This window comes from Xiphophorus maculatus, chromosome 11 (assembly GCF_002775205.1).
Source record: "Xiphophorus maculatus strain JP 163 A chromosome 11, X_maculatus-5.0-male, whole genome shotgun sequence".
In the NCBI taxonomy this organism is placed as follows: Eukaryota; Metazoa; Chordata; class Actinopteri; order Cyprinodontiformes; family Poeciliidae; genus Xiphophorus; species Xiphophorus maculatus.
Window position 1 is genome coordinate 27,903,269 of NC_036453.1, and position 21,341 is coordinate 27,924,609.

The window sequence follows — 21,341 nt, forward strand, 5'->3', positions numbered from 1 at the left end:
AGATGCAGTGAGAAAATTAGTTTCTGTCATTTAATTCATGTGGGTTTGACATAAAACTCAAAGTTTCTACAGTGATCCAGGAGCTGAGTGGGGAAATTATCAGCCTCTGTAGACTCTCAATATGCAAATGATTGCACTTATGTTTTTCTTTTGGACATATTGTGGATGCATTTTGGAGTAAAAAAAGTCTTTTGGACTATAGGGAAAAAGCTTTTCTACCTTGTCTCCCGGAGTTAGCCATGTGTACAGTTAGCTGTTTACTACTAGCTGCTGGGGCAGTCTTTCTGCATCACCCCATAGTGATCCAGCCACCTAGCTTACATTCCCTTTTCGTTCTGTCGGTGGTACAGTGGTGATGTCAGGGACTGAAGGCTGAGTTATAGTCGCTTTCAAAAGTTCGGGTTGAACATATTTTTGAGCCAAGACAGCAATATCGAGTTTATAGTTAAGGTTTACATTGGAGTCGCCTGGAAGAGCATCTTCCAGATCGTCCAGTTTGTGTGAACGGCGGCGCACGCAATCCGAGCCGAGTTACAATCATCCAGAGGTGCACGGGGTGCTGCGCATGCGGGGCGAGCCTCTGCGTACCCGGTTCAATTCGTCAACAATAAACGTAGCTTCAGCAGTTGCTAGCTGCTCCAAGCCCTGAGTTGAAATTGATAAAGTTTTAAAATGATCTGATCGCTATTCGTGGTTCTGAACTGATTTGAATTTGTGTTGTTTCATCATTAGTGACCAGTAGCCTGATGTTTCTGTTGTTCTCTTGGTTTGTTGTACTTCATGTCAGATGGATAGCTGAATGACATAGTCGCTCTCTGTGGTGGTGAAACTTGTAAGATCCGCTGAGCAGGCATGTCTATGTTGTAAAGCTAAATTATCATGAGCTTTATTATTTGGGTATAATGGGCCCAGTCATTAGCCCCGCCCCCAGGCCCGATTCTGACTTGTTCCGCTAGTGCTTCAGGTAATCCTTTATATACAGAACAGAAACCACTAAGCTAAAATCAAATTACGAAGTGGATGCCACTAGTTGCTCCGATATCCAAACTTTGCATTAATTTCGCAATCTTACTGCTTTTGCTGTTACTCCGTTTGCGCCGCTACTCTGTTTCGCTTCTCTTTCACGGTTACTTGTGCAACTTTACTTCATTTCTTAGCAACAAAATACAGCCAATTGTTATTTGTTGAAGATTTGAGATTTACAAAACCGAAGGAATCTAATGTTGCGTTTAATTTTTTACGTTTGGAAGCTCATTCTCTTTCACATAACCGGAAAAGCCGGTTTTTGACATTTCTCTGACATTCGGAAAAATATGGTTTACTTATTTTAGCATACCTCCGGTTTTATTTGGCCTATTAACGCAATTTAAAAACTGGTGTGTAGTTTATAATGTGGACTTTAAGCACAAGTTGAAAGTGAGACTGTGGGAGGTGGAGTCTTGCTGCTACGCCGTCACAAACCAGACATGTTAAAAAGACGGTATAAGCCTATGGACCCCTATGGTTTAACGTATTGAAACTCGCGGATGAAAAATTTGATACCTCCCAATTGTGGAAAAAAATCAATAAATATTGTAGAATCGATATAATTATACAGCCCTAAAAGACAGTGTGAAAAAAAAAATCAGATCAATATATAAACATAAACTTTATAGAAGAAGGTTCATTATTTACCTGAAACTATGGCACAAAACAATGGCATGAAAAGGTTTTACTGCTATAAATTATAGATGTAATTTTGGTGTTAATTGACCCTTCATTGGTTTTCTTCAAAAGCTGATCTAGTAGTTGTTGCAGGGCAGGAAGTAGCTGTTTCTCAGCAGACGCAGCATCTGCCCCGTCCTTGAGCTGAACTCGTACATGTAGGGACCACTGTAGAGGTAGGTGTAACCTGCAGAGCAGAGATGATACGTGTTAGTGAGGAAAAAAGTACTGGATTGGACAGAATCACTGCAGTCATTTAGTTATTTCATTAATCATGTGCTTTTGGAAGCAACTCACCTCTGTGCTGTAAAGCTGCTGTCACCTTCCTGGTCATTCCAGAGAAGGTTTTATCAACTCGCTTTGGGAATCCTGAGTCCATCGCCTTTGTAGTCTCATCATAGCTGAAAAGGAAGAAACAGATAGAATCAGTATTTCTCCTCAAAAAAGCAGGAAACACTTTGGTTGTGTGCAAACTAGGAAAAAAATAATCCATGAGAAGAAAATTGACAGCAAACTCTGTTGGACTGCTCTTCACATATAAACATTTCACCATTCATTTCTGGTCTTTCTTGAACGCACCTGTAGTAATTGCTGCCAATGAAGAAGAGAGTCTTGCCAGTCTCTGGGTCATTGAGGGCTGCATCGACTTTCTTGACTTTCTTGGGCAAACCAAAGCTGGAAATCGATATGGGATAACCATGTACCAAATCATAGCCACTGAAAGCCCAAACTTGACGACCTGTCAAGAAAAAAATTATTTTGGTGAAGCTATTTGGGTGACATACAAAAATGTAATCAATTAACAAAGATATCAAATACCTTTAAAGTAAAAGACTCTGTCTGACTGATGACTCTCATAAGCAGCATCAACACTGTCAGGGGCGTTGGGCCAGAAGTTTGCTATGAGAGTTTGCTGAGAGGTGTAACTCTGGGGGTAGATACGCCAGAAGAAGCTGAGAAAAGACAGAGAGAAGCTAAGCTACATCTTGGAGCCGATTTTTTGAAAAGTTAACTGTTGACTCCAGCTGGCGTTATTGGAGACTTAAGTTTCTGCCATACCCGTTCTTGAAGAACAGCATCTCTCCTCGTAGTGTGGCAACAGCATCCAAGACCAGGGAGGAATCACAGGCATCAGGAGTGGGGGGAGCAGTTGGTCCAGGAGGAATTGGATCCTCGTTTTTGCCTGAAAAAATAGATGGTATATTACATCACACCTCACGAATAATGGAGAGGTTCTGGAACAATTTTAGTCTAAGCTAGTCTGTTCAAACATGGATTTTATGATACTAACCATAAAGCGACTGGATGCCTCTGACATCATCTTGTGGCAGAATAAACGTGTCTGGGTTTCGGTACGAGTACACAGGGGCCATGAGAGCACCAGGGTCGTTAGAGTGGGACAAACCCAGAGAGTGTCCGAACTCATGGGCTGCAACCAGGAAGAGGACGTAGTCTAGGAAACGGAGGATGGGTTACACCTCTTGTTGGACCAATCAGGTCATAGGAAGAGCTGGAAGAGTGGTTGCCGACTGTATAAAGAATAAACTTACCTTCGGTGGAGCGGAAGGTGAAGGTTTCATCATCGTTAAAGTGTACATCTCCTCCGATGCCGGACGAAGGAGGAAAGGCGTGAGCGAGATAACCGCCAGTACCATAAAAAGGACTATTGTCACCATGTGCTGTTAGAAAAAAATTACTTTAAATTTGAACAAAGAGAACTTTTTCAAGAACGTCCAATAAAATAAGCATAAAAACGAGTTTGATACTCACCACCATGACTAAAAGAGATCATGATGTCTGCTATGCCTCTGTAAATCCTTGTGAATCTGAGGGGAGTAACTTTGGCCCAAACCTGAAGAGCTTTCTCAATGGATTCATCTACCTCTGCTGCAGACATGTCTGGTGTGTAGTTCTCTATCCTGAAGAAAGGAGAAAAATGTTCCACATTAAACCACAGACAACATCTGTGATCGTACACATCACTGAATAGCTGATCTTCTGAGATCTCTCACCTGTATGTGAGGTCATTCTTGTCCCATTTCAGATTGTTTTCAGCAGTGGAGACCAGACCAAGAGGTTTTTCTAAAACGCCGCAGCGTGGCTTCTTCATCATGGCCAAGGTGTCAGCATCCAGGTTCCCTGTGATCTGAAGGCCAAAGAATTTTTGCATCTCCATCAGCTTCTTAGACACTGAGCTGATGCCACTTCTGAACGTTGGACCTCTTTCCTCTGTCAGGTTGAAAAATCTCTTCAGATAGTTCTGGTGGAGAGAAAGAACAGAGAGGCTTCAGTCTGCTGCTCTCCATGTGCTAGTCAACATATCATTTGTTGAATTAAAAGAGCATTTAAGTTTCTTACTACAAAGTACGTTCAATTAACGTCAAATACAAATACCTCTGCAAACTTCTCATCCTGCCGTGTGGGCTGCGACACCGGCATGCAGAACACTGCAGCCGAAAGGCTCAGGAGAAAACTCAGCATGAACGTCTTCATGTTTCCTTGTTGAACTCAACTTGTGTCTCCCATCTGGAGGGAGCCGTTATAAAGGACCTGGACAGGGTGTGTTGAGCAACGACATACTGGAGTTATGCTTTTTCTGGAGAATTTTGTTCATTTGACACAAAAGTTCCCAAAAAATTTCCCTGTAATTATGACACATTAAATACTGTCCACATGTACCATGGAAAGACCTTTCCTGTATTATAAAAATGCAGTACTCCTGTTGTGTAAGTGCTGCTAAGCATGGTGAAGAAAACACATCGATTCTGCTTAAATGGTTTATTTATATCAGATTGAAAAGATAAAGTATATATAACAACCTTGTAGTGACTTGTAAGTGCGAGTCGGGTCATGGAGTTTGAAGCTTACAGGGATGTCCCTGTACAGAGCTGTGCATGCATTATACTTTTTTTTTATGAACATTCTTTAAACTCAAGACACATTTGCAAGAAGTTGCAGTTGTACCGTCATTAATAAAGATACCAAGACACTGAGACTGCTCTGCTTTAAGCAGAGGCTCAACCTCCAGTCTCCAGGGAGCAGTCAAGCTGTTACTAGTTGAGAATCAAGGCTTCAGAGGTGCTGTCTCTCATCCCAGCTGCTTCAAAGTGGGAACTGCTCCAGTCCAACTGGAGGGTCGTGGCCTTAAGACGCCAACAGAATATCACCCACAAAAAGTAAAGATGAGACCCTCAGGTTCCCAATCCAGAAACTCTCCTCCTGCTGGGACACCGGCTATGATGCTTCTTCACCAAGGAGGTGTCCTAACCAGTCCTTTTGATGCAGAGAAGCAGTGGCTCTATTTTGAGTCCCTCTCGGATGACCCTGTAGAGGAAACTCATTCCAGCAGCCTGTATGCATGATTACGTTCTTTTGGTCACTACCCAAAGTTTGTGACTGTAGATGCCTGTGGGAACGGAGATCAACTGGTAAATTGAGGCCTTCGCCTTTTGACCTACCTCTCTCTTCCCCACAACAGATCAGTACAGCGCCCGCTTCTCTGCAGATGCAGCACTAATCTGCCTATCGATCTCACACTGCACTTTTCCCTCAGTACTGAACAAGATCCAGAGATACATAAACTTCTCCCCTTAGCGCAGGACCTCTATGCCAACCCAGAAAAGGCACTCCACCCTTTTCCGGCTCAAGACCATGGCTTTGGATTAGGAGGCACTGATCCTCAGACAAGGTGCATCCCCAAAGACCCCTCATGATGATTGTCACCAATGGAAGCAGAGTTCCCTCTCTCAGATGCTGGCATTTCAGCCATGTAAAGCTGGGTACAGCCTGAAGACAAGATTTGGGCTCCCCTTGGGGAGGGGTGGGGGAGGGGGGGGGGGCTTAATGTATTTGACAGATTTTTTTTGACCTTGTAAAATATGTGAATGTAGCTCATTCTGGCATCCTGCTTTAAAATAAATAAATAAAAGTTAAATAAAATGTTTGATTCTACCATAATTCTGATCATTAGACATGTGACTCAAAGGAAAAAGGCTTTATTGGAGCAGAGAGTTTTTGAGTCAGCAGGTTGGTTTACTGTTTAATCCTCATAGGCCTGTATTAATCTAAGCCTTGTATGTTCTGCATTGTGAATCTAAAGCTACATTCTGTCAGCAGTTGCACAACACAGGACGGTGAGAGAAACGACAATGACTGATGAGCAATGTGCCGTCTGCGAAAAATTGATCAACAGCGATTGCAGGTACTCACAAAAACATTTCAATAATAAACACTTACTAGAATATGAAACCATATATTATTGTTTTATTTATAAAAATATATACCAGACATGAGGCTTTTCTATATTCCAGGTTACAGACCACAAAGTCACAGTTTCAGAAAGAAGAATAATTGACTTTATTCATAATGCCCCTTTTATCAAATTGAGATCTCAAATTACGCGTTCACATGCTGGTGATGGCAAGCTACTGGTTTGTAGCCACAGCTGCCATCATGACCACCACCAACAAGATGAGTGAAGTGACTTGCTCAAGGACACCCAGATACATGCAATCTCTTTTTGTTTAGTAAAAATATCTAATACAGGTATTGCTGTCATTCATTTCATTCAATATTTGTTGCAAATCTTTAAAAAAAAAAAGTAGAAAAATTAAACAAGCATTTTTTAAATTGTACAGTGGCTTTGATAGATGGTATAAATTTCCTATCTTTCAACACTATTACACACTGAGGTATGACTTTTAACCACTTCCCTACAGTATTAGTTCCCAGGGTCACAAATACTGTCGTTACTGCCAGAGAGAGACCTTTTCCTGTGACTATACACACTCTGCAATGTCATCGTCAGGCCATTTCATCATCAGGATATGTGCTTGTTACCCTTTCCCATCTCGCAGCCCATTAGGTCGTTAGCTCTGCTGACGGAGACAACACGGTTCTGGCCAAAGTCGTATTTATATTGCTTGTTTCCCTTGAAGAAGTTCACAAATCCTGCAGGAAATGAAGAGTCGATTATGAGGTTCAGACAGAGTGCTTCAAAAGGCATTCACAAGCTTTGCTCTAAAGCAGGGGTGGGCAACTCCAGGCCTCGAGGGCCGGTCTTCTGCAACTTTTAGATGCGTCTCTACTTCAGCACACCTGAGTCAAATAATGAGGTCATTAGCAGGACTCTGGAGAACTTGACTGCACTTAGGAGGTGTTTCAGCTGTTGGATTCAAGCGTGTTGGACCAGGGAGACATCTAAGAGTTGCAGGACAACGGCCCTTGAGGACCAGGATTGCCCACCCCTGCTCTAAAGCAAAGTTTGGTTATAAAATAATATCTCAAGCAGCTACTAGGGTTCTGTTTAATTCATCATCTGAACATGAAAAGGTACGACACAACTGCAGCCCTTCACAAATATCTATCTAACCTGACATGTCATGTAAAAAGAGTGCCCATGATCACTCTGGGGGAGCTGCAGAGATCCAGAGCTCACAAAGGAGAATTTGTTCATAGAACAAGAATCATTCAAACACTCCATAAATTTGTATTTTATGGAAGAGTAACAACAAAAGAGCATTTATTGAAATAAATTTAAATTTATTTAACTTTAAATGTGTGGCAACATGTGAACATTTTTGTCCACCTAAACTCACAGAGACTGAGCTGTTGTGGAAAGAGGAGTTTGGCGTAGTCTATAGCTGTAAAGCTGGTAGAAACAAGACTCACTCTAGTTTTCAGATTTTATTTATAAAAATATTTTTAATTCTTGCACCATTTTATTCTCACCAGGTAAATTATCCACTATAAATAATAAATAATCAAGGGGTATGAATGCTTTTGCAAGATTCTCTATGTAACAGTACTCATTGAAAATGACTGTAACAAATGTAGGTTTAATGTTATTGGCCTGAAGCTAATTGTGCCATTAGAAGGGATGTTTTTGGACATTCTTCATGGTTTATACCAGGCTTGAAAAACAGCTATTGACAGATGATAACAGATCTGTAGGTTTATATCCGGAAAACAGATTCTGTGTAAAAAAAAAAAAAAAAACTGCAACAAGATTTTCAAAGTGATGACCGGAAAGTCAAAATTCAACCTTAAAATACAGTGAAAGATAATGACGGTTTTTACCCCCCCCAAAATGCAAATTCCAAAAACGACTGAAATCGCATTTCCTGTGCATTTTGTTTCTGTAAAGCCACAAAAGACAAGCAGAAGAGAGATTATTTAACTACCCTCATAGTAGACAGCTGCGTCTAAAGGGAATGGGATTTCCAGCCACTGTTGCTCGATGAGCATTGGTGATCCCTCCATCACGGCCCGCAGTTCATTGTACCTAAATATGACACACATTTGGGTAAACGGATGTTATTTGCTTCTTGGCATCATTGAGTAACACCATGATACACTGTGTGAGTCAAAATATTCTTCTGCATTCACATGGGAAAATTGTTCTCTTGTTTCATCAGAACCGAAAAGGAAGCAGAACATCTGGTCTACTCTGTACCCAATAACAGAGTTTGTCAGAACAGGGCTGCTGTGAATTCCCTCCTAAACTCAGTCCAGCCACCTTGCAGTGGAAGTTCCTTTTGGCCACTTATTTCCAGGTTTTCGTTCTCAATAATCATAGGTGAGAGTTGGAATACTGTATACCGTATTTTCCAGACTATAGAGAGCACCTCACTATAAGCTGCATCTACAATTTAAAAAAACCCCAACTGGAAACGTACATATATAAGCCGCACTGGGCTATAAGCCGCTGGTATCGCCGTATCTCGATTTTGCACAAAGACCTCTGCATTCATTAAGGAGCAGCCCTGCGTCTCCAAACTGAACCATGGAGACGCAGCGGCTTACATGCCACGGCTCTATTTCCCTCCTGTACTGCCAGATCGATAGCCTTCAACTTAAAAGCGGCGTCTTCGTCTTGTTTCTATGATGAGGGGGTTTGAGTTTGAACACATTTCTCCGTCGTGCCTGCTGCTAGCATGTGCTTGTTCTAAATGAAAATCAGCACTTTCTTCTTTGATTTCCAATTTTGACTTCCAATAATTCACTTCCTGCTAAAGAGCCCCCTGGTGGTTGAAGAAAAATCCACAGAAAAGCCGCACCGGGCTATAAACTGCATGGTTCAAAGCATGGGAAAAAAGTAGCAGTTTTTAGTCCGAAAAATACGGTAGACAGATTAGCAGATTAGAACCTGGATTATTTTCAGATATCCATCTCCCGTTCCCCTTCCTTCCTACAGTACATTGTCGCTTTTAGATGAGATATGCAAGTGGATTCTATGTTGATTTTACAAATTGAATTTAAGATCTCTTCTAAATTTGTCCCAGCATGACACAAATAGCCAAATCAAAGAAAAAGATGGGAAATGCGAGAATGTGACCGACCTCCAACACTCACGGCCGGTGAAGAACACAGTGTAGCGATCTCTTCTGAAGTGCAGAGCAGCATCCACTGACTTTATTCTGGAGGGGAAGCCCAGGTCTGAGATGTTTCTGGGAAAACCTTCCTGTAGCATTAACTGCTGTACTTTCCAGTACTGATCACCTGCAAGAAAAATACTTCTTTTTTTTTGTCTTCAAAACCACCACATAAACATCTCATGTGTGCTTGTAATTCGGGTGAGACTCATTTTAAAACTCATGTAGAGCTTCTGTCCTCATTCCATCATGTCTTACCTTTGAAAAATAAAATAAAGTTTTTCTCCACGTTCTCATACACAGCATCCAGGTGAGACGGTACAGAGTCTGACCACAGGCTGCTGATGAGGGTGATGCGTGTTTCAACAAAACTGGGATGTTTTCGCCACATGAATCTGCAAAGTCAGAAAGCTCTGGAGTAAATCAGTCATCTTCAACAGAAAAAAAAGCACACTCTTTAGAAAACACACACCTGTCTTTGAAAAACACCACCTCTTGTTGTAATTCGGTCACAGCATCAAAGGACAGATCTGGATCGCATTTGTCAGGGGTTTTGGGAGGAGGCCTTTTTAGTGACTGTAAGTGGAAGTTGGGGTTTTCACCTGAGGCAACAAAAGAAAACAACATAACCTTAGAAGAACTGTTTTATCCCACCCCGGTGGAACCACTGTTTACGGTTCTGAGTAAAAATATTACTGAGTCAAGTCACTAAATAATAGCCCTGTTCATTCAGTAGGACTGTAAATGTTCAAGACTTGCCACGGGAGATTAAAGGATTCCTCAAACATACGTGAAAGAATCAAGGCAACACTCCAGGGATGTTTATATTTTTTTGATGAGGAAATTATAATATAACATTATAAAAAGAGTTAAGCTTCAAAAAAAGTTGATTTTGCATAATACTGCCTCTTTACTGACTGTAAACAGAGATGTGTGCAGAATGAGAAACCTGCGTCTGCATCATGGCGAGACAAAGAATTTTTTTGCAAATGATAGAGAGCACGAAATGATCTTCATTTAGGCTGAATCAATTTCTTTTGTGACTGTGGTTTTAATTGTTGGGCATGTCTGTGGTGAGGAGTGGTGTCAGCGGGTCGAGGTCGGAACAAACAAATCTGATGAGCTTGAAATAAACTTTGAAAAGCTTTTGATCATATGTTGCCTTCAGCTTGTAGAGAGGTTGCAAATGACTCTTCAAAAGTGTGAAGAGTTACTTTCACACTGTTTCATCATCGTTCACAACTTATTCTTTTCGCCAACTGGCCCAGTTAAAATTCTGCTGGGATTCCAGCACAATGGGAGAAATCCCAGACGAGGCACTGATAGGAGATTGAAATTGACCGAAATTATGTTGGAAAGCAATGGCTGAGCAAGAAGAAACTAGGATTTTTAGGAAAGTTGATCAAATTATGGACAGTATTCATTGCTAGTGAACCTCCAGGTCCACCTCCTAATCTGGCCTCACCAGATAGAGTTTAAAGTCGCAGTATTGTGTAAGATCAACTTTTTGAGCTTTATATCACATTATAATGTTATTCCCTCAACGAAAATTTACTTTGATTCTTTCATGCATGTTTCAGAAATCCTTTAATCTCCCATGGCAACCGTTCAGCTGTGCAAAACGCCTTGGAGGATGAAGCTCCTCTTCGGTGCTGCAGCTTCCAAGCTTCCCCCTAACAGAGCAGCCGTCACCTGAGACTCCGCCACTCAGCTCCTTCAGACTAGCCAGCAGCAATTAGCAAACACCTGGTGGAACTGATCTGCTGACATCAGTATACGAGCTACTTCTCAGTGCATCGCTGGCAAAGACGCTGTTAAAGGGCGAGTAAAGGAGCGATGGACTGATGAATCCCAAATGCAGAGTTTCAGAAAGAGCAGGAGTTTGTTTTTAAAGACACAGAGACAATTTCAAAGCGTCAAATTACAATGTCAGATTTCTTTTACATAGTGCATTATAATGACAGTATGTGGAAAATACATAGTACTGCCTCTTTTAAAAAAGAACCAAATATGAATGAAAATCTGTGTTCACCTGAAGAATGCTGTGGACAAGAAATACAAACAGAAATTCAATCTGATGGCTTTGGAGAATTTTCTGTGGCCGAACGCAAGATGCGGTATGTAGAACTGACTAGCTGAGAAGGGACTTCTCACAACCCACACAGCATAAGCCTTCGGATTCACGCTCACCGTAAAGGTGCTGGATGCGCTTCACGTCGTCAAAGGAGAGCTCCAAACTGGGTGCAAAGTTGTAAGCTGGGTACATAATGGATCCAGGGTCGGGCGAGTGGGAGAGACCAAGAGCATGGCCGAATTCATGAGCTGCAACAACAGGCAGGCTGATACCTGAAGCGGGATGACGGGTCACACACATTCAAAATCAGTACAAACCCTCAGAAACCCAGAGGAATGTTAGGAGTTGGTGCCAACAGGAGTGAACAGCAAGATTCTAGCATTTAACTCCTTTTTAAAATCCCGTACCAGTAGAATTTAAAGTCCATTCCTCCTCAGAATCGAAGTGCACATCCCCTCCTATTCCTAGACCAGGGAGGAAGGCATGAGCCAGAGCTCCCCCTTTGCCAGAGAAAGGAAATCCATCGCCATGGTCTGCTGAAAACACCGCTGTGTTATCGATTTAGATGATACACTTTTTTACAATCATCAGGGGGTCATCACAAAGCTCACCTCCGCTGACAAAAGCAATGCCAACGTCAGCCTCTTTTGCTGCCCTCCTGCGGAATTTAATGAGGGAAACGCTGGACCACAGCTTCAGCGCTCTCCTGATGGCTTTGTGAGTCCGACTGGCTGGGAAAGGGAGATTTTCACCAGCAATCCTGCAGAGACACATTTTCATTTAGTTTACATGAAGCCATGTGAAATATTTAATCGACATAAAGAAGAGTTAAATATTCCTCAGCTCTGCCATCGCAGGTTTGATAAGCGAAGCCTACGAGAATACGTGTAAACTTTTCTTACACCTACTCTTGTAGCAACAGTTTCATACATTTGAGATCTCACCTTTAAACACATGACAAGGTTTTCAAACTGATGCCACAGGGAGCCACTTCATTTGTAGGCCTGTAGCCTCTGCCTTGCCTTTCCATGATGTATGAGTGTGCACACACACACAAAGTGTGCACACTCTATTTGTGTCGACATGACAAAATGAAAACAACTTTCCTAACTATTCCTTTATTGTTCTTAGAGAATTTTCTTTTGAAACAAAAAATTTACTTTCTTTGTTGTTATTCTTCATTATTTATCATCTTACTGTGACAAGCTTGATTCTGTAATATGTCTTTCTTATCCTTATCCTTCTGGAAATTCATAGAAAAGCAGCTAATGATGCTACTGTTCTTTTGATTCATCTTAGTGCATTATTAGGTAACACTTTGTTTGAAGGGGTGTGCATAAGACTGATGTAACACACGTCATGAACAAGAACGAGTCTTCATGAATCTCTGACATGGATTGTCATTTGGTTAATAATGACACTTAATGGACTTTTAATGCAAATTTTAATAGAACTTTGCATTGAAAGGGTCATTATTGACCAAATAATGCAAAGTTTACACTTTTAATTGACTTCTTATGCAACTTCGAGTGCAACTTTGCATTAATACTGTCATTATTTACCGAATGACACTTGGTGACAATAGTTGTAAACATTCGTGAAGACTCCTTCGTGTTCATCACCGTTGCTATGGCACGTTTCTGACAGTGTCATGTCAGTCTTATGCACACGCCTTCAAACAAAGTGTTAACCATTATCATCTTAAAAAAAGTACAAAGCAAGTTGACAGGCTGTTTGGTATTTAAGCCCTTCAAGAACAACAGGCCTCTACAAATGTTTTAATAACTGTTACGTTTGTGCCATTAATGCAGCAACTTTGTCACATAACGTATATCTCACTTCCGCTCTAAAATTGTGTAGTAGTGACTCAGTGACATTTCTACGTAATATTGTAGGCTATGCAAGCGCTCTGTCTGTACATATGACGTAAGAGGCATTACCACACGTGACTTGCCTGACACTTGAGGCTGACAAGGGACTTTTGTTCTGCAGCTGCTGATTCTGGCGTCAGTGTCAGAGTTAGATGGCTGTTTACAATTTGCTGACAGCTGTGGTGTTTCAGACACATGTCTAGGTTGGTGTGTCTGAAATGATTCACAGCCTAAGTGGCATTTGGGTCAACAGAATTGACCCAAATAATTAGAATTACGGAAATCAGTTTGCTTAATGGAAACATACCAATTTAAAAAAAAAAAAAAAATTTTTTGAGCTATGATGAGGCAGTTCTTCGGCTGTATCAAAATCAGTGTATGTTGCAAAACTGAAATGGAAACACTTTTTTAAGTTCACACGAGTCACGTGACGTATGTATGTAACCTTTATTTAACCAGGCCTGTCTCATTGAAATTAAAAATCTATTTTTCAAGAAAGACCTGGCCAAGACTGGCAGCCACACACCGACATTTACACATCAGAACAACCGGATGTAACTACTGGTCCATAAGATGAAGAAGTGGACAGGAAGTGGTCAGAGGATGATGGCACGGCATGTTTTTAAACGACTTACTCCATGAGCAAACGTATTTACAACTCACGAGTAATTTTAACTGTGCTTCTTATTTAATGGAAAAGCTGCAATTATGAAGTCATGTTTTTTTGACATTAGCATAAAATTGAGAAGGTTTTGCACACATTTGTGATAAATATGTAGCTACTGTGAATTCCACACCCTTGGTGCGAATATACATGCACTATTCAGAATGGTAGAATGTCAAAAGCAAGACTACTTCAAAACATGCAACATTATTTTAAAAAAAATCTTCTCAAATTCCTCTTGTTTACACCGACATGGCTGTGATCAGTTCACCTCCCCATTAAAAGTTGGTGTTTGTTTTTCTTAAATATTATAAGCACAAACTTTGTGTATTTTGATTCATGTAGATCTACTTGAAAGGATTTAAACTTGGTCGATTAGATTATTAATTTAACTTTATGATGTTGTTTTGCTCATCACTGCTCAGCGTGTTCAATCAGCCTCACTGGGAAAAATCACAATGCCTGCAGGGGCTGAGCTGCATTTGGGCTCAGATTAATGTTTGGCTGTGAACTAAACTTGTTAAAATGGAATGTAAATATCTTGTTTCTAGAGATTTAATTTAGTTGAGTGTATGTGTGTGTGTGTGCATACAGAAAGCAAGATTTTTTTTCTCCATGTCTTTCATTAGCAGCGATACGGCCTGCAATGCTTTAACAGCCGGGTGGTCTGAAACAAGATCTCTCTCTCTCTCTGTCTCGTTGGGGGTTAAAGAAATGGGAATCCATGCCCGTCAGCTGTCAAAGTTTAGGAAAATCATTTTTTGGAAAAGTAAATAAAAACAATATGGAGTTCTGCTCAATCCTGTCTGATTTTTTTTTATGGTGTTTCCCCTCCCAACCCCATCCTTTAACCAGAAGGTTTTTGATTTTGGTCTGATATGGAAAAATTACAATAAGGTCACACCTGCTAGCTGTATTGCTATGTGTTTTTCCACAACAGGTCTCAGCCTTAAACATGATTTCCGTTTTTCAGTATGTCAGCATAAATATCAAGACTAAACCTGTATGAGGAAATTAGGACAAAAATATGACAGAAACTAAGTTTGAGTCTCCCCTTCCATAACCTACTAACTCATTAATGTACTTCTTAGTGCAGCATTACATTTTCACTTGTTGTTTTGCTCCCTCTCTGATTTCAGTTGAGAAAGAAAATAAAACCACTTTGTTTCAGTTAGGAGCCAAAAGTTTTAGATTAAACTTGACGGATGCTTTGCTTCATGTAGAGCTCATGATAATCTTTGTGAGACTTGTGTAAAACGTTGTCTTGCTTACACTAAGATTAAGCTCCTTACTAATCAGGCGTGTCGAAATTGTTAAAGAAATGCCCACAACAGACTGGGAAGTTTTATATTTTATTAGGAAAACGGGGGTTACACTTCAAATTGGTTGTATTTTGCATCAACAACTACCATAGATTCCACCAAATACACTGTAAAAATATGTTCCTGTGGACTAATCTTTTATAATCGCATGCTTATTTTTAGCTTTTTAGCTTGAAGTGCTAAGTTGTGAGCTCTTGTCTCACCTGTAGCTGATGGTCCGTTTTCTCCACCTCACGGCTCCCTCGTGAGGCTCCACATCCGACAGCCCACAGCGCGGCTTCTTCATCACAGTCAGAGTCTCCTCACTGAGTTTTCCATCTGGACTCAACCCAAAGAATCGTTGCATTTTCTTCACCTTATCGCAGAAACCCGTCTGATTTGAATCATCTCTGGAGGCTGCCGCCCTTTTTCGTCTGTCTGGTTTGGGCTGGTAACCATAGAAGTGGTGCAGATATTCCTGTGGAAAACGACTCGGATTACACCAGTGGCATGAAGCTTACTCTGTCGTACCTGAGCAAAAGAAAAACGCTACATTACCTTACTTCTGTCTGAGCAAACTATAAATGTGTAAAGTTTTATTTTAAGGCAAAACTAAGATGGCGATGCAGTGCTTTGTTAAAATATTCATACCTTTGGATTTTTTCACACACTTTGGTCTAATTTATTGTCCTCTAGTCTATTTTTGTGAGTGGAAGTGGAAGAATAAATACTACAAGGTAGTGCTTGAAAAAAGAGAGGAAAGAAAATCTGCTTTGTGTTTTTAACTGAGCAGATCATCAACTTTCTTTCAATAATATGTTTCTCCATACCATTCTTCCATTTTGTGCATAGATTACCCTGGTTTTTATGTAATATTCTAGATTTTGACATTTCTTTTTGAATTGTAGGCCAGTTTGGTTTCATAACACCAAAGCAAATTCTCCCACAAGATTTTGGGACATTTTCAACCTGGATATTTTGGGGAAAAGGAAATTTTATGTCCATGACATAAAATCCCAATTAAATACAGTATTGTTATTCTAAAGTGGGAAAGTATCGCTAGGTACTCCATGAACTAAACATGTTTTCCAACACCTTTTTCTTATCTTCATAAAGACGAGAGCTGTTCGATCTGAGATCACGATGAAACCACATCCTTGGAAATTCGATGGTTTGAAGGCATCATTTATGTGATTCAGCGGAGTCCAATGACTCGTGTTTAAACTCATGCGGACAGTAAACATTCCAGACGTGTTTTTTTTTGTTTTTTTTGTACATTAAATGACAGGATGTTGCAGAAACTTTGCTGCAAACATGTAATCGTAGGTGTCAGCGTTGTGGGCTGCTAAAACATGCTCCGCCTCCTCCGACCTACAGCATTTCTACTGATTTGTAAACACATATAACTTTTCTTTCTTTTTCAGCCTGCAGGTATTTTGTCAAAATAACTTCATGGTTAAGAAACTTTAAAAATGATTAAATTTCAAACCATATCTGTTCAGTTCTTAAAGTAAATAATTGCTTTCCCAAAACATGACCTGCTTTTTTAAGTCTTTGTTGACTCTTTTTAAGTTTAGTAACTTAGTAAAAGTGTAAGAACTCTCAGAAACTTGTGGCTGAGGAAGTTTTTGTGCAAGAACTAATGCTTGTGTTCAGCTGTGGAGAGACTGCTAAAGCTAAAGTGAAACTTAAACGCAAGCTGAGCCAACTAGTAAACATTCTGGGGACGCCATACACAGTTTCCTGCTGATTTTACGGCCAAAAGTCTCCACAAAATTTAGTGGTTTAAGATGGGGTAAAGACCAGTGAGTGAGGGAAACAAATCTGATCGGACCTGAGTCACACTCAAATAAACATGTTTGAATTTGTGGAAGTGGCTTTGATCCCAGTTGGGCACTGAGATCCAACTGCGATCATTTGTTCCTGACAGCCAATGAAAAGAGAGGCTGGCTCACAGCAAACAAAAAAGCCCAACGACGACACACTCAGGTAAAACATTTCAGAACAGTTTCCACATACCACAAAACCACACATTAATGTTTATCACCACGATCCAGTCCAAACATGACACTGTCATGTGTTAAGATGGAAATAATGATGTGTTTAAACTAAAACGTAACGTTGGAAGTCATTTCAAATCCCACAAACATTCTCACCACATCAAACACATGTTGCAACCTCTGACCACGAGCACAACACAGCACACAAACAGCCCCAAGCAAATCACACTCACTTGAAAAATGTTTAACTTTCACATCTTTCTGTTTATGGATGAAGTGGAAAATATTATCAGCTAAATTGTGACAGTATCTTCAATTACTGCCACTCTTTCTGTACGAGTTCCTGTGAGGATTTGATGCTCATTTGGCTGTAGTTGGTCTAAAATGTCCAACTACAGTTGATGGATCACATGTAGAGCGTGATCCATCAGCAAATCCAGTGGTTAAGTATATGATCCCCAGTTTTCCAGTCAGAAAATTTTATATTTTCAAAATCTGTCAAGACTATGAAAGTTGTGCAGTGTGCCGAACAGCTGTAGCTTCCTGCTTAGCTAGTTGCTCGGCTTGTCGTCAAGGAGACTCTTTTTCTGCCAGCTTGTTAGAGTGGATTTACCATTTCATCAACATTGAATTCCTTAATCGCCAATCACCTCTTCATTTTTACCATGGAGGGTAAAAATGAGTCAGATGACTTACCCTAACCGATATCTAAAAAACTTATAGGACACCGGTAGATTATTCAGGATTAAAGCATTGGAAATACATGGCAACATCCTGTTGCTTCAGAATTGTTGAGTGTACAAATGTTTGTTCTTCCATTTAACTAAAAAAAAAAAGTTATCATGTCTCTTTACCTTATTTTTGAGTCAAACATAAAACAGAATACACAAAACAAAATTGACAAGGCAGACACAGAAAATAAAGACTGGATGTTTTAAACACTGAACAGCTCTGATTGGTGGAGCAAGGAGGATGTAAGTTTTAATTAGCAGAAGGTGGTCATTTTTCCTGAGCTCTGCCCAGCCATGTTCTGTCTGGAGCTGAGGAGAAATGACTAACTGACACAGGAAATGTGCAAGGAAAGCATTGGAGTCAGGGAAGCTCAGTCAGCAGGGGAAAACACAGCAAACATAACCAAACGAAAAGACAATCTAAACACCAGAACCTAAAAACGTACAGAAATACAAGAATAATACGAAATTATACAGTAGCTCCTTAGCATCCTGAAACATGGCTACTTGTGACACAAAATCTAATGGGTTAAATTTGTTGTAATCCAGAATAAATGAAAGCATTAGCTAAAACAAGAATAATGTTGCACTACTACAATCCTGAGGGATTGTGCTTTTTGAAAGAGTCAGAACTGAACAAATGAACATTGTGTTGTCTTTACATGTTTTACAGCTGTGCAGCATTATAAAATAAAAATCTGTCATTCTGTACATTTATGTCACTCTTTACAAAAAGAAACGTTTTAAGTCAATTCAGCACTGTTTTTCCGTATCGGAAAAAAAGAAAAGAAAAGTGGATCGCTGCATCCCTAAAGACCATTTTTTTCCTGAAGCAACTCAGTGTGTGGCTGTCTGTATAATTTGCCTGCTGTCACAACAAGATGATGCTGACTGTGAAGACAAACCTCGTCTCCCACTGCTGCTGCTGTTGCCTCCTGCAGATGAGATCGAAGGCAGATTGGGGAATTGGCAGCCGTAAACAGGAAGAATCCCGCCTGCCAATATCACTGGACCACATTTCGCTTCAGGTGAAGCTTCACAAAGAGATTCAGCTGAGATAAATTAGTTCTGTGATTATCATTCCAAAGAATGATATGGGTCTGTTTTACAATAACAAAACTCAAAGAGGGGAAGAGCCACAGAGAACATTTGAGATGTCAGCAGGTGAAATATAACCAAAGAAAGTCACTTTTCATTATTAAAGAAAGAAATTAAAGACCAAATTAAATATGGCTTGATCTGGTGCCACTTTTCTTTAAATTGTTTCTTTGAGAAGAAGCTTTATCTTAATAAAAAAAATAATAAAATTAAAGCAACTTTAAGAATCTTGCATGGAACATCACCACGTCCTGCACTGGAAATCGCTCAGTTTTGATCAGTTATATTTTAAAGAGGCCCAAAAAATGACTCCCAACACCCTAAACCTCACTATCCGAACACAAAAAGCCTGCAGGAAAAGCAGCATATAAAAACATATTGATCCAGCAGGTAAAAAGTTCAATTACCTCTGCAAATTTCTGGTCAGCCTCAGACGGTCCAGCTGGAGGTTGTGGAGGAGCGGCGGGGATGCGGAGGGGTGAAGCCCCCGCAGGACTCTGGTGGAGCTTCATGAGAGTCAGGAACGTCATGCAGAGCAGGTTCATGTTGAGCCGGCAGGAGCGTCAGTGAGCGTATGGGCCGACGCTGCGCAGCTTACACACAGAGCTGGATGCAAAGCAGCAAAAAACCACCTGCTAATTATGTGAGAATGCTCCTGTCTCGACAAGAACAGCAAGGTGGCTTTTCCTGTGCCTCTCCTTAACGTGTCTCCAGATGAAAAAGAAGACCCCTCTTCTCCAACCCCACACTCCCGACTTTTATAGACCTTCCCAGAGGACAGAAATGACAGCCAACCAGGCTCATTCTGAGCTTCATATACTTTATCAACATTCCTGACTGTTTCCAGCCACCCTTATCTCCACCGAGGTTCAATAGAACTGCAGAGCTGCCTTAACCTGCAGGGGGGACACCTGCAGCAGAAAACACTACTGTGCTCTCTGTTGGTTTTGACTGAAGAAGACAACAAGGATCTTGCAGAGATTACATGTGAGAGATAATCTCCATTTGGAGTTTGTGACAAAGAGCTGAAGAAATCTTGTGTCTTTTTTTTGTTTTTTTTGCACGGAAAGGTTCACCAACAAATTCAGATTGACTAAAGGAAGGCTAGTGGTTCGAGTAAATAAGTGACAAATGATCTCACTTCTGTGTTTTACAGATGAAAATATAGATAAAATTCTCTCAGCTCTGTTCTCGAGATCAGCTCCCGAAATGTCCATGTTCCAACTTTATCATATTCTCCTTTAGACATTGGGTCAAAACTGTGACCTAGTTTGTTCCTTTAGATAAGAGACCACCCCACCTCAAGATGCTGTACTGATGACATCACACGAATCTCATCTCTGGTCAAGATTCCAGGAAACTAGATAGAAAATTCATCCAAGAAGTTCATTTTGCACTTGTTTTCTTTCATCCATCTATGTTTTCTGCCGTCCCTCTGTGTACTTGCAGCGGAGTCTGTTTTGCAGGATCTTATCACGCCCTCGTCGTTGCTTATTCAGCTTTGCATTGGTGGCAAAATGATTTTGCTGCAAACTTCCCAGTAAGACCCTTACAAAAGGAAAATATATTCACCAATTTATAACCAATTGGGATATAAATGTGTTTATACATCCCAAAATGTTGTGACATATAAGTTGCATGTGAAAAAATAGTTCTTATGTATATTTTTTTACAGTGATACACACATATATGGTCAATACTCATATTGAGGAAATACAAACATTAAATGGGAATACATTGCTTATTGTATGAAGCAATCTGATTGGTTCATATGGCTCCAAAAAAGCTCTTCCCTCCCCAGCCTCAATGTCCTACATTTAAGTCGATTTTAATGAACTCTGTCTTTCGAGGTATCCATTGGTAACACAAAGATTTCAAACACATCTTCATCTCTTCCATATTCATCAGTCTGCAGATTAGAATGATAGTGTGATTTCCCAGCTTCAAGTTCAGTATACCAACAGGATGATCACTTTAGTTCAGGATAAAAATGTAAAGCAAAAGAAAAAAAGTGTCTTCTTTAACATGAAAGCAATGTGAAACATGACTGGAGACAACATGGCTGCCTTTTTCAGTGTAACCGTCTCAGTAAAGCTTCCATGGACCGGAACCAGATTACACACAGGCGAGATCAACCCGAGTTGGATAAACACAATAATGTTGACAGACATGAAAATAATCTGTCTTCCTTTTTCACGTTGTATTTTTTTTTATATTGAGAATATTATCAGTCAGAAAACAAAGAGGAATATTTTTGTGAACTGGAGCTCACCCAGGAGTTACAGCTGGAAAAGGAGCCAGGGACTTTGCAAAGTGTTTAGTAAGAAACAAAAAAACCCTGAAAACTCTTAAAAACTATCACTTATTAAAATTCAGGCCAAGATAGAAATTTGACAAAACTCCCATTACATGGGAAAACAGAGATTTAGGGTCCTGTGCGTTACAGTCTGCTTCAAATAATGCTCCAAAAGATCCACATACCATATGTGTCTGACATAATTCCCAACAACTCAACATTATCTTGC

At 40.3% G+C, this 21,341-nt stretch overlaps 2 protein-coding genes across 2 annotated transcripts; both read right to left on the bottom strand.

The window, feature by feature from the left end:
- Window positions 1-1,781: 1,781 nt before the first annotated feature.
- On the bottom strand, window positions 1,782-4,197 carry LOC111610113 (matrix metalloproteinase-18-like). Its single transcript, XM_023342639.1, has 10 exons — window positions 4,099-4,197; window positions 3,717-3,964; window positions 3,475-3,623; window positions 3,255-3,383; window positions 2,996-3,157; window positions 2,764-2,887; window positions 2,524-2,657; window positions 2,284-2,443; window positions 2,002-2,105; window positions 1,782-1,891 (listed from the first exon to the last, which is right to left on the bottom strand). The coding sequence occupies exons 1-10, from the start codon at window positions 4,195-4,197 to the stop codon at window positions 1,782-1,784; spliced, it is 1,419 nt and encodes a 472-aa protein (XP_023198407.1).
- Window positions 4,198-6,057: 1,860 nt separating this feature from the next.
- Window positions 6,058-19,361, bottom strand: LOC106699854 (matrix metalloproteinase-18-like). The gene is made up of 10 exons (XM_014471635.2): window positions 19,224-19,361; window positions 15,212-15,465; window positions 11,763-11,911; window positions 11,559-11,687; window positions 11,268-11,423; window positions 9,550-9,679; window positions 9,336-9,472; window positions 9,045-9,204; window positions 7,887-7,987; window positions 6,058-6,654 (listed from the first exon to the last, which is right to left on the bottom strand). The coding sequence occupies exons 1-10, from the start codon at window positions 19,359-19,361 to the stop codon at window positions 6,524-6,526; spliced, it is 1,485 nt and encodes a 494-aa protein (XP_014327121.1). The 3' UTR covers window positions 6,058-6,523.
- Between the last annotated feature and the right edge of the window lie 1,980 nt (window positions 19,362-21,341).